Source organism: Triplophysa rosa, linkage group LG12 (genome assembly GCF_024868665.1).
Source record: "Triplophysa rosa linkage group LG12, Trosa_1v2, whole genome shotgun sequence".
Classification (NCBI taxonomy): domain Eukaryota; kingdom Metazoa; phylum Chordata; class Actinopteri; order Cypriniformes; family Nemacheilidae; genus Triplophysa; species Triplophysa rosa.
Window position 1 is genome coordinate 4475810 of NC_079901.1, and position 14324 is coordinate 4490133.

General features: G+C 38.9%; 1 protein-coding gene across 2 annotated transcripts in view; it reads left to right on the forward strand.

Annotated features, from left to right (window-relative positions):
* The window catches only part of kiaa1549lb (KIAA1549-like b), a 46563-nt gene that overhangs the window by 2649 nt on the left and 29590 nt on the right, over positions 1 to 14324 (forward strand). The window contains exons 2-11 of one of the 2 annotated variants that reach the window (XM_057347584.1): positions 7 to 471; positions 894 to 1009; positions 2873 to 3092; positions 3445 to 3578; positions 6254 to 6422; positions 8645 to 8704; positions 8858 to 9009; positions 10833 to 11004; positions 12475 to 12638; positions 13295 to 13330. In XM_057347584.1, the coding sequence (XP_057203567.1) occupies positions 7 to 471; positions 894 to 1009; positions 2873 to 3092; positions 3445 to 3578; positions 6254 to 6422; positions 8645 to 8704; positions 8858 to 9009; positions 10833 to 11004; positions 12475 to 12638; positions 13295 to 13330 (1688 nt within the window). The remainder of the gene's footprint in view (positions 1 to 6; positions 472 to 893; positions 1010 to 2872; positions 3093 to 3444; positions 3579 to 6253; positions 6423 to 8644; positions 8705 to 8857; positions 9010 to 10832; positions 11005 to 12474; positions 12639 to 13294; positions 13331 to 14324) is intronic. The other variant, XM_057347585.1, reaches the window with a different exon arrangement.

A 14324-nucleotide genomic window follows, 5' to 3' on the forward strand; every position in this document is an offset into this window, starting at 1 on the left:
TTGCAGAGTCCGAGCTGATGTCATTTTTGGTCACACCTAGAGCCGCAGACCCTCACGTTAAAGCCAATGATTCCAGCATATACTCCCCAGAGCAGAGAAACAAAGATTTACCCAAAAGAGCTTCAGTCACAGCTGTGGACAAACAAGAAGAACGACCAGAGGTCCCTGTCTCTCAACCTACAGCATTTACCAGCAATACCTTTACACCAGCCAGCACTCCCTTTACGACAACCACAGAGTTAACCAGCACTACCGGTTCAACCAGTGCCAAACGCAACACCAAAACATCTAACAGAAATTCAACCTCGCTCTACGAATCTCCAAGGACAAAACACAGAATCCTGTCCACTTCCACCTCACAGAGCACAAAGACCACCCCAGCAAGATACACTGCGGGACCACCAAGAGCTCCTGTTACTGACGCCACACCGCTCAGATGTAACATCACTGACAGAATGTGGATAAAAACAGGTTGAAATATTAAAGCCATCATAAAGAAACTAATTGATGTACATATTAGTGGCTTTTGCATATAGAGTATGCAAATTTCTTAAAAAGTTTGATAGTTTTGATAAAGGTTAACACACTACCACAGAGGCTTTGTAAGACCAACACTGTAAAAGATAAAAGATAAGAAGTGGTGTGATGAGTAGCGTGTTTGATCCAACAATGAGTTTGAATAAGATTTGTTAACTGTGCTATCAATAGAAATTCATAGGACCAGAACAACACTGGGATGCCTTACTGTTTTTTATCAAACTGTCAAAATAGCATAATGATACATCAATAAAGTCTATCTGTTGCTTCACTCGGATATTGCTTTGAAAAAAATAAGACTTAATTTTACACTACATGCATTTAAACTTGACTCTTTATTTTTGTGTCTGTGACAGTGCTGTCCATACAGTTACGAAGGAGTCGTCTAGACAGTATTCTGAAGCAGAATCTCCCTAGAGGACTAACAAATGCACTGAAGAAGGCATTGAATGACAGCATGGTTCAAGCTAAGGTCTGCACTTTACTACTTTGTGACTTATGCATTATGTATATTTTCCTAAGCCTAGACACTTAACTTATACAGTAAACATGATGTAATAACATTATAGCGGCCGTGCAAAGGTGTTTCATGCATTCTGACTTCTTTACAATGTTAAACGTGCTGTCTTCTCATGCTTAACATGGTCAATTTATCAAAAAATTAGTTGGGAGTATTACGTAGTATTTCTGTCATCGATACAATCCCCCAGCGATCGTACAGGTTTCGGGAAAAGTTTTTTTTCTAACATATAAAACTGTTCAGTTACAATTTTTCTTAGTCCCTTATTGGACAATTCTCCCGGAAAAGCACGCGGCAGCAAGGAGAGCAGGAGAAGGAGCATGCGCAGACGTCACTTTCACTTGTGTGCAGGAGAGAGAGAGAGAGCATACGTTCGCAAAGTTCAGGTGTTTGTTTGTTCACTGCATTTGGATGATGAATGTTATATAAACGGTGGATATAATGCTGGATTTGGAGATCGTTTGAAACTGATATACTGTATATATAGCCGTCCCAGCGCTAAAAGATGCCGGACATGAACCGCATGCGGTGAGTGAAACTGATGTCTGTGTTTTGTTGGCAATGGGTGCGCACGTGCTTTAGTTCAGCCTACCCCTCCCCCCGCACGCGCCGTATGCTTTCGGAAATAATCCTACAGCTGTATCTATCTTTTATAAATGTGATCAAACTAAATACTCTTTGAAGATACGAAGTATGCAATACTACTCTAGGTAGTCAAGATTAATATGAGATTGGCAGAAACCGCGTGTGTTATGGCCGCTTTAAAATAATGTATAAGCTTCTATCCAAACTCAAAGTAAACGTTAAAATAAAGTGATGGAGAAGCACAGCGGAATTAAGCCTTGCTACAACTGACCATAGATAAATAAGACAGATACAGTATGCTATATGATTAATTATGCATATGGACCAAAGCTATTACCGTAGCTTTGTTATCACATACTTTAACTTTTGACAAATGCTTGTGTGTCCAAATTGTTAAAGAAAAATCCTTTAATGTCAGTACTATCCACATGTTGGATGTAATCCAGAAAAATATTTAACGTTTGTGGCTGAATGGCTTAAGGAAAGATGTTTTTGCCTAGAACATAAAATAAATATTGTGTGCTTTATTTTAATTTAACAGCAATCTCCGTTGTTGGTTGTTTTTAATCATAAAAGTAATTTGGTACCATTTATGGCGCAAAGGACATGGCTATAACAGAAGCAAACAAAGATGTGGAACATTATATCCACATTATCCAGTAATGAAAACAATGCTGGTTTATCTTGGTTTGGTTCTGGCAGAACAACATAGCTATTCTTGAATAGTAAAGGTTGGTCAACTAATACAATCCAGCTGGTTAAGGAAGTTATGGGGATACAAGCACACACACAATGTGCTGTACTGGTGACCATATACCCTGATTTATCAGAGTAAGACCATTTCTCTGTCCTGTTGTCTTTGAGATGAATGGCATATCAAAACAATATCTACACAATGATCCAAAGAAAAAACAGCACAATGGCAGTAGGTTGGCACGTATCACCATAAATGCCATTATCGCTCTGGAGCCGCAGGAGAATGATGTCCTGACAAGACACAGTCCCGAGCTCTTCTGTCCTGAGCTATGAAAAAAGTCAAGTTCACGCTTTTAAGAGACCTTTAAAAAGTGGACTCTGAAACATCATCCACTGTTTCTTTCCTTCAGTCAAAATACAGTTTTAATCTGAACCTGAAAAAAAACCTCTGCACTTTGTAATGACGAAATAATGCTCTTCTCTAAGGAGTTTCCATTTTTGCCATTTTTTTGCTTAATATCTCACGTGCCTCAGGTGGAAAGCATTTCCAGTGTGCCTAACGTGACTGTTGGATATTACGTGACCCGTGGAGGGATGGTGTACACCGCCTCTGTGGTGGTGGAGGCTCTTACTCTCTATGGTATTGAGAGATTAATGGCAGACATCCGACAGTTTGTGCCTCTGGTCCAGGCAGTTCCCATGCCAGCAGCCCGCTGGAGACCCAGTCCTGCCATCACACTCATGCTGAAGACAGGTCAGCCATTCAGCTCAATCTCCATCACTACAGATACATTACTGCTTACAATGGAAAAAAAAATACACAACCAACATAAACGCAAATCAGAATAGAAAGAATGTTGTTTCTTGAATGTCTGCGCTATACGCAAAAGAAAATGTTAGTTGATGTTTGTAGTAATGCAACTTAATAATCTATTTTGTGTGTGTGTGTGTGTGTGCGTGGGTGTGTGTGTGTGTAGTGTGTGGGTGGGGGAGAGTGTAGTGTGTGGGTGTGTGAGAGTGTTGTGTGTGGGTGTGTGAGAGTGTAGTGTGTGGGTGGGGGGGGGGGGGGGGGGTGGGTGTGGGTGTGCGTGTTTGTGTTTGTGTAGTTCTGAGGTTTGTAGGTCCAGATGATGACCTCAGATCCTGTAGGTTTACTCAGATGGTGGAGCAGAGGCTGGAGAATGCTTTTGCTGAGGCAGAGGCCATGGTGCTTAACTCTTACAGCTCTCTCACTGTACAGGTGAGAAAGACCATAAGGTTTAACCTTTAATAAAAAATGGTTAAAAAATAGATATTTTGAGAAATGTCTCAGCAGATTTGTGTGAAAGTCAAGACAATGAAACCGGATTTGTGTTCTGCAGAAGAAAGCAAGAACAACATGACGATGAGAAAAGGCTAAAATACACTACAAGACTTTAGCTCAGATTTTCATTCTGGACTTGTTGCAGAAAGTCTGTGCCAGTCTGCAGATTTGATCAGTTACTATATGCAGGGGTGCACATAAGTTTTTCTATCTGGTTCTCAAGAGAGCACCTGGAGATTCGGTTTGGTGCTCACATTGCACATAGTGTGACAAATTATATTTACGTATTAAAAATAAAAGTAAAAAAGTAGTTACTTTTTAATGAACAATAAACAAAATAATAAAGTGGGGTAATACTATATTTATATTACTTTAAAGTACACTTAAAATACAATGATAATGTATTTCTTCTTGTTTTTCTTTTTACATTAGTAAATATTAATTTTCAACACCAATTTTGAAACCTAAAACGACAAGCTTTTCGGTTTTTGCCAGGTTGCTGGGAAGTGCACTTGCGAACGCACATGGAGACTCGCGGTGCGGAGCTAAGATCGAGTATAGCATAGAGAAACACAAGCTGCGTGCAAGTGTCAAGTTTAAACAGCTTGTCCTTTTAGAAAATTTAAGAGAAGCGGTGTTTTGGTAGACGTGCAGCGCAGCGCAGTTCCAGACATTCACAGAGGCTGTGCGTGCTGCGTGCTTCTCTAGTATCTAAAGCAGAACCAACAAAGGCGGAGCTACCAATACTCCGTTTTTCATCATTTACACCCAGGTCCCGTTTAACACCGGGAACAAACGAGATATCAGTAGATTTGGCAGCATTCAGTACAAACGGAAATCTTATCCAGTATTACATTTAGTCGGTCTAAAACAGTGATTGTGCATCAAAAGGTTTCAACCATGTCAGTACGCAAATGAGCGTTCTAAACTTATTTACAGAGCGCATTTTTAATTTTGGTCGCGCATGTGCACCTGCGCACCACTTATGTGCATCCTTGACTATCTGAAACTTTCAAAAGTGTACGATGGTTACACGGGGCGTTTCAGGCAGGTCTGGGTGAGCATTCGCTTTTAGATAGAATGCATCTTTTGTTCTGACACTTTAATTTTTGCAATTTTACGTGTCTAATACATGCATGGGCAACTTATAACACCAAAGACACAGAAAAACACATATTCGCGCCATATGACCCCTTTAAAATCTGAACAGATTTTTTAAAAACTAGACTGTATACGCAAGTAAAGTGGGTGTACCTGTCAGAACAATTGCTTTGGAACCTGATGTTCCAAATATGGTAAGAGGCGTTATATTTCCGTCACACTCTTGCAGTATTCGACCAATCACTACTCACTGGTTAACTGGCCAATCATAGCACACCTCGCTTTTCAGAGCGATGAGCTTCGTAAAAAATCCACGCGTTTCAGAGAGTCGGGGCAAAGAGGAGATACAAACATCCATGGTATGTGAAAAATACAGCGTTTTTGAACCTTAAATCGTGTATACACATTGCATTACATCTAAAATAAACGATAATATTATAATAAAGCACTGTGGATACTGTGGAGTCATTCAGGTTCCTGGGCTCCACCATCTCTCAGGACCTGAAGTGGGAGTCCCACATAGACTCCATTGTAAAGAAGGCCCAGCAGAGGTTATACTTCCTCCGTCAATTGAGGAAGTTCAACCTACCACAGGAGCTACTGACCCAGTTCTACTCAGTGGTCATCGAATCTGTTCTGTGCACTTCAATTACTGTTTGGTATGGCTCGGCCACCAAATCAGACCTACGAAGACTACAACGGACAGTTCGTAGTGCTGAGAAAATTATTGGTGCTCCTCTGCCCACACTTCAGGACCTGTACGATTCCAGAGTGAAAAACAGGGCAAGAAAAATCATCATTGACTCCACACACCCAGCACACAAACTCTTTGATCTGCTGCCCTCTGGCCGGCGCTTTAGAGCACCAAACACCAGGACTTCCAGACACAGAAGCAGCTTCTTCCCCCAGGCAATCTCCCTCCTAAACAGATAACTGCTCCTTAAGAGCAATATTCCACTTCCACTACTCCTATAGTGTGCACTATAGTGCCTTATTATATCTACATCTTATGTATACATGTATATAACACTACCTCTACTTACTAAATTATCCATTTGCACAAGTGTACATACAATCTGTTAATATGTTTATTCTACTATATACTACCCTGTACAATGTCTCTTATATGTTATTATCCCCCATTTTCTGTAAAATAGTCTTTATTTTATATATGCACAATTTAGAATCTTTTAGACTGTAAATCGTATTATATTGTATTGTCATTGTGTTGAATGTCTGTACTAGAAGCTTCCAACACCAAAGAAAATTCCTTGTGTGTGCAAGCACACTTGGCAATAAAGCTCTTCTGATTCTGATTCTGATTCTGAATATTCATTTTAGCCATGTCATATGACCCCTTTAAAAGTCTTGTAGTGTATTCCAGCCATAAATGATTACAGAATGAACAAAAATTGTATCAAGTAATACTTAAATTTTACAAGTTCGAACAGCCCATGAAGTTGAATTTTAGTGTAAGATATCTTTCTTTCTTTGTATTTTTTCCCACACAGATCTTGAGTGCATCTCAGTCTTCAGGTTCTCCTGCTGTATCTCTGATCTATGTGGTGCATAATGGAAGCATCACTCTCAATGGCACTACAGCCAGTAACCTCCTCAGTCGTTTGACAGCAGAGCTGGTGGGCTACTTCCTGTTTTACCCTCCACTGATCACTGCAGAGCGTAAGAGATTTTAAATTCTACACATAGGATGAAACTGTTCATTTAATACATTTAACAAATAGTTGTAATCTTGGTTTGATGGTGTTACTTGACTGTTGCATCCTTTAGCGAAATGTTAGATAGAAAAAAATCCCTTATCCATGTCATGCTCCCAATAAGGATCGTTCACCCGTTCTCACGCTTTTCCAGCTATATGTTTTACTTTTGAAATGATACAAATATTATATTGACATTTGATGTGTTTAAAACAATCTACCTTATATTAGATTTTGTCACGGTTAGCGGACAGAACCCAGACGCAGACAGTTAAGGGTTAATTCAAAATGCTTTATTTATAAAACAAAACAAAAACCCACGAGGGGGTAAACAGGAACATAAACAAGGAACCAAGGGAATTATCAAACAACAAAACAAACAATTCCCGCAAGGGGCATAACAAGAACAAAGACTAGAAATAAACAAGATATTACTTTACAGGAGCAGGGCAGGAATCAGGACAAGGTAATAGGGAAACAATCAAACAAAACGAACCAGCACGGGACAAAAAAAACAAGAGGGCCTTAAGTGGGGGAAACTAACAAAGGATAATTACATAGGGCAGGTGAAGGGCAGGTGACGGGAATCAACACTAAGGGCGAGATGAATGGAAACAAGGGGGCGGGGCTAAGAGACACGACAGGAGGACAGGAGGCGCAATGTCATAACAAAGGCCACGTGTCCCCACACATAACCTAACAAGCACAAAAGACATAGTACTGTCACGACTCTGTCCACCGAACTAGAAAACTCATTACAAGAAGGACAGAATCATGACAAGATTTGATGCCATAGAAAACCAACCATGGATAAGGCTTATTAATAAAACCATTAACTCTTTTTCGTGTAGTGTTGCCGTTATGTCAACATCACAACATTCACAGGAGGCAGAAACAGGTTCAACAAACATCAGCAAGAGCACAGCATGCACATGAAAACCAATTATCAAGAAAAATAATAAACAGTGGGGAGGTGTCATGTACACCTGTGCGAGTGTCTGTTGTAAACAGCGTTCTGCAAACATATGTACTGTACATTCATGTGAGAATATCACACACCTCTCGCTGTCCCACTTCTGCTCCTGGCATTGTGAGGTTATTTTTACTTTTACTTTTTACTGTCAGTATTTACTTCCTTGCACAATCCTTTGCTTTTGGACATGTTGTGTGTTTGATAGGCAGGGTTGGGAGGGTTACTTTTAAAATGTATTCCGGTACAGTTATAAATTACTTAATAAAAAATATAATCAGTAACGTAATCCAAGTATCACAATATAAAAGTAATGTAGTCCGATTGCTTTTGGATTACTTTAGGGTCACATATGTAAATAAAACAGAAAAGAAAAAAGATTTAAGTATTTTCATTTACACAGAAGTAAAGCAGCATCAGAATTGTCTTGAGGTGGCTTAAAGCAGAATATCAGATGACATAGATCTAAAAAAAACTTATTAGAGGGGGCTGCGATATTAAAATGAAATCTTTATAGTTGATTATAGACTTTGATCTTGTAATCTTGATTATTAATGTCAATTAACACAATACATTATAAACGTCATATTTGGCATTTGATAGGCAATGTAGATTAAACAAGCTGAGAAGCATTTAGGAATGTTTTTTATGCAATAGAAAATTGTATATTGAAATTGGTTGCTCAGCACAAGTTGTAATCCTGAAAGTAATCAAATTTTTAACTAATTGAAACTAAATTTTTGTATCCTGATCACTGTAATCCCGTTACATGTAATCAGTTACTCCCCAACCCCGTTGATAGGCATAATGAAATAAATGTACTATAAAAATGACACTTGAATGTTAAATGACACATCCTGTTTTCTACCTCAATGTGGGCTCTTAACAATTTGAGAAATTGCGTTGAAACTTTAGACGCATTCTAAATATAATTATGAACAATGTCAGTGAAGTAAAGTAATTCAACGGCTGTTCAGATTTTACAGACTATTTACAGATTCTGCCTGGAAGACACAATGTCAGCCAAATCCTTTAATCACACTGCCAGTATGCAATTGAGTAAAAGTTTCATTTGGGAAATGATGTGGCTAGAGTGAATGTGCACAGCTAAGCCTCAGGACCACGATCAAAGCAACTGGATTTAGAAAGAAACTGTCTTATCTACTCTCTCTCTCTCTCTCTACCCTGTCTTGCTTTCTACATCTCATACTCTATAGCTCTGGAGTATCACAACCTCAATACCTCTGTAGAAACCAGGCAGTTCTGGGTCATCACAGGTAATCATCTTCCTCATCGTCATTAAGTCAAAGAGCTTCATTTAAAAGGGCGAATAGCAATGAAAGGAACATGTTCATATTCAGTAACATAATCAGTGCAGAGAATCCGGGAAAACCTTGCACTTACTGTCTTTCCTCTTCATGTCTCTGCAGTTATTCAGGATGTGGAGAACTCATCTCTTGAGGGACAGTACCAGAGCTTCGCCAGTCTGATGGAGGAGCGTTTGGCTGAGCTCCTCATGGTGGCCCATCAGCAAGGCCTTCGCTTCAGAAGAGCAACAACAGTGGGCAGTTACACTGTCCAGGTATGTGCTCATGGAACTAAGGTTTTATGACAATTTGTTAACTGAGATATTGATTCTGTTACATAGAAAGTTTTGCAAACTAGCAATGTTTTCATAGTGCCACATCAAAAACTGACTATTTTGACTGTGGTCTACCTACTTTAAAGGGGTCATGAAATATTTGCGCACTGTTCCCACTTCCGTGCTTCTGAATAGCTGAATACTGTGAAGAAATTGTCTTGTTGTAAGGGGCAAATTTACTAAACTAGCACATCACTTTTGCACACTTTTAGTATACAGGGCTGGGAAGGTTACTTTTAAAATATATTTCACTACAGATTACAAAATACATGCTTTAAAAAGTAATCTGTAACGTATTTCATTAGATTACACAAGTTTTGTATACTTTATAATACTTTGGAATACTAAGGTACATAAATCAAAGGGATCACCAGGACTTGGCTTTCCTCTGCATATTTTAATTAAACAACAGAAGTTTAACAGTTTTCCCTCATTGGACATTATATTCCTTAATTGTGAGTGTATGTCTCACAATTCTAAGAAAAGAAGTCAGAATTGCGAGTCAAAAACTTACAATTGAGAGAAAAAATCAGAGTCAGTGTGACAAAAAGTCGCAATTACCTTAAAAATTACTTAAATACGACACAAACAACTATCACAAAACATGAAAACAGTCGTTAATCATTCAGGTAACGACAGACAATAAAGATTCAGAAATAATAAAGAAATAACCTATTCAAGACAGTACTAAATAAAATTAGCATGCAATTTCTATGAACCCAGATCCTTCTTTTGATAAAATTATTAAAAATTTGCATATTCAGCAAGGGGTATGAAACTTATGGGCATACCTGTAGTTTAGGATGCTTTTGCATATTGTCAGAGTCAGAGAACCACAGATTGCTGTTTATATTAATTGACTGTTTATATTAATGTTAAAATGAAATAAATGACATAAAAATTCCAAGTAATCACTTTGGTAATCTAAAATACTTTTTGGTTGTAACTGTAATTTGATTACCACCCATTTAAAAGTAACTGTAATGAAATACAATTACTAAAATTTTGTATTTTAAATATGTAACTAAGTTACATGTATTTCGATACGCCCCAGCGGTGTTAGTATATCAGGACCTTCACCATAATCTATCCAGTTTAACCAAGGCTTAAACTTGGAATTTTGTTTTATTGCACTTCAAATTATGTAGCCACATTTGTTGACATACTACCCACAATGCGTGAACATGGCCTAAAATTTTATTTTTGTGAATACACACCTTTCTACAAATCAGTGCTAGTGCGTTATTCATGAAGCCCTGCACTGTTTGTCTGCCACAATTGATGTAGCACCATTACTACCAGCAAAAAGCAAGTGGTTAACAGTGTTTGTTTATATTCTGTATTGGTCTTGGCAGCTGTAATTCATCACACGATAATAAAATGATGAAGAGAAGCTTTTTAGCTTGGCACACATCCAGAAACAATGAACAGTGAAGTGCGTTTTAAAGAGCAAATTAAGGTGCCTGTATTGTAATAGTGAAGTGATGCTGTACATTCTCAGTAAAGTGTGTGAGAACACAGTAACTCTCCACAACTCGGCACCTCAGACTGGTCTACAAGATTATGAATTTCAGCATACATATTCAGTTTGTGAGCATGTATGAATGATCTGATTTGGATCATTGGGCATTAAAACAACACTCATGCAAATTAAAATGTTTCCTCTAGTACTGTAAGTTGCGTTGATGGAAAAGATTCAACATGGTTTACAAATGAAAACTGTGTGTACAGAAGGTGATCATGCTGTGTTTTGTTGAATTCAGATGGTGAGTATCAGGCGCTTGCATGGTCCAAAAAACCCAGCCGAGATGACCTACTACGTCCAGCAAAACGGGACCCCACTGCTCGGCACAGCCACGGCCAAGCTTCTTAATACACTGGACTCGCAGACCATGGCGCTCACGCTGGGCTATTTTGTCGAACTGCAAGCTGAAGGTTAAATTACTTCTCCCTGAGCTTTGCCTATTCCTAGCATCAGCAGAATTACAGTTACTACTGTAATTTCAAATCAAATCACTCAAGCTTTATTTACAGAAATATCATCCCATAAGTGAATGAGGTTGCTCTTTTTCAGAACTAATCAACTGCCTCCATAAACAGCCTCTAAGATTCTTACCAATACAGTACTGTATGTGCTTTGAGAAAAAGAAAACATTTCACTAAACGTTGTATTCTTAAAATCTTTCTGAATGTTATGGATTCAACTCAAAGAAGCTCTATGAACATACTCATAATGGAGGTACACAGTGCAACACAATAAACATTACACAGTAGCTCACCCTTTTTAAAACCTAATAAAAACATAACAACATAACGTGCGTTTGTTTGTGTCGCATCTACAATGATGCCACAGCAGAAGAGGTGGTGCAACTGTGACGATAATTTATAATCCCACTCACTTTAAAGCGGTACTACACTGCAGTGGAAAAGCAAACTGAGCTGTGAAGTGAACTGTACAGAGCCGAGTCGTACCAAGCCTAACCATACCACGCAGTGGAAAAGCACCATAAGATGTCGTCACGTTTTCACTTCTTTGCCGAAGGAGATAACGTATTTATGAAACGCGCTCTGTAGAGCAGTTTGTCCGTTTAGGGCTACTGTAGATATAAAATGGCGAATTGCATGCAAGGGGACCCATTGTGTATGTAGATAGAAATAGCTCATTCTAAAGGCTTGTCCACACCGGGACAATAATCATGCACGTTTATTGTCGACGTTTAACGCCTTGTGACTAGGCAAAGGGCGCCAATGTGAGTGTGCACACCGACACGCAAATGCCAGACAAAAAAGCGTTCTTTAAAAAAACGCCCCAGGGCCGTTTTTTTGACGCGCCGCATTAAAAACTGACCGACTAATGAGATTGGCGCTTTTGTTCACATGCCTGGAGCTGCTGAAGTTACAGCAAAACACGACTTGGTGGCGCTCAAGCACAAAACGGTTATACCGAGCACACATTGACGTAGAGGAAGCAAGATGTATTCTTCTTCTGTGTGGCAAGCGAGTGTCAGAAGCATAAAGTTGCGCAAGCGCCACCTTGTGAACCGGGGTATTTCTGTTTTTCATTAAGCGCCATCTATGTCAGGGAGTGAATTTGCATGTTTACTCTTCATCGCCAGTGAAAATCGTTTGGGTCTCGAAAAACGCAGGTGTGTACAAGTCTTTAGGTAATAAAAACATAACGCTTCAATATGTAAGGTCTTTATACACCTCTGAAGACATAGTTATGTACTGTATATTACATTGCATTTCTGTTAATAGATCGTCCAAAAAACCTTCCTCTGCAACGTTGCTGAACTATGTTCTTGTTTTAATGTTTAAATACAGGAAATAATACTCTTAAATATTCTGTCCTAATACTTCAGGTTGTTGTTTAATATGTGACTGACATTATTTCCCATTGTGCAGCCGTGGTGAAGAATCCTCCCAACAATCTGTGGATCATTGCTGCGGTGCTGGCGCCCATCGGTGTGGTGACCCTCATTATCATCATCATTACTACTGTACTGTGTCATAAAAACAAGAACGATTTCAAGAGTGATCCAGTCGGTAGCTTCAACCCTCGAGTCAAGGTACGGAGGCGATTAGATCAGTGTTTCTCAATTCCAGTCCTCACGCACCTCCTTTCCAGAATGTTTGAGATCTGTGCCTTTATAAAACAACTCACAAGCCTGTTAGTTATTTTGGGAGATGTCTGAAACATTAGGCGTGTTCGACTTCTCACAAACCTTTAATGGCATTTAACATTACAGTACTGCAAGAGAGATTCGAGAGTAGAGGACTCTAAATGCTTGTTTTCAGTTTGCTCTTTTGTCATACTGTGGTGTCACTTGCCTGGTCTGATGATCTGGTCTGATGGTCTGGTCTGATGGTCTGACAAGCCTGTTTTGCGAGGGGGCTGATGAGTTAAATCAGCTCTTTTATATATGGAGACATCTAAAACATTCTGGGAGGGGGTAGCAAGGCCTGAAATTGAGAAACAATGGACTAGAATGCACCTCTCGCTCGGCCATTTCTCATAAAGCATGGCTTTGTTCTTTATCTGTCTCATTATAACTCATTACAGTGTTTTATAGACTCAGCATATTGTACAGTGGCTTCATCAACGGTTCTCCTCAAACTCTCACATGCTTTGCTTGCTTTGCCTCTGGGAATTCATCCCTGAGAGAACATTTGAGAGAGATCCGGAAATGATTGATGACTCTTCATGCTGTTTTCTCTCATTTAGACTGCTTACTGGAGAGACGTGGGTTATTACCCTCAGGTAGTTATTCACATCATCTCACCTGCTGCTCTGGGCTCCTGATGTTCTCACTCTGTTTAGGATGTTGTATGGTGTAGATGGGTCCCAGGCACAAATACTGGTGATCTTTCTCAAAAATAAAAACTTTGTCATCATTTACTCATCATTTTGTTGTTCTTAACTTAATGACAGGTTATTCTACTTAAGAGGAAGCTGCTCTCTTAGAATACAATGAGAGTGAATGGAGATGGACACTGTAGAGCTTAAAAAATAACAGAAAAGCATTATTATATTGTCCATAGATGCATATTATATTTCAAGTCAAACAACAGCCTATAATTTTGCAACTCTTAGTGTTCTCTTTTTTTTTTGCCTTTGTTTCGGTCAACGTACAAGTCATGTTAGGTCTTCCGTCACGAGTCTACAGTAAAGGTTATGACAAGTATAGAGGGGAGATGTGTTGGAAAACAATACTGCGCCGTATAATCGGCATTGTAATGCAATCTAATTCATTCATAATTCAGTAATATCTATAAATACTAAATCTTGCACAGTTTCTAATGGACCATGATTCATTCATTTTTAGCATTTTAACTTAATTACAGAAATACAGGCATTTTCAACATAAATACATTTGAATCAGCAGGGGGTTTGCAGCTTTTCAGTTTTCATCAAGTTTCCATCAAAGCTCTGCTGTGTAACACAAGATTGTAATAATCACAGAAAATTTCTTCTTTGAAGGGTCAAATAAATTGCTTTTGCATCTGTAGTACCCTTTTGGGACTTAAAGGGATACAAATTCTGTCATTTATTCACCGTCTTGTCCCTTTAAACCTGTATGACTTTCTTCCGCAGAACACAAAATAAGTTATTTTGAAGAATCTCGGTAACCAAACAACAGCATTGACTTGCATTGGTTTTGTACCTATTAACTTTTATTGTATGGACACAAAACCAATGCAAGTCAATGGGTACCGCTGTTGTTTGGTTACCAACATTCTTCAAATATCTTCTT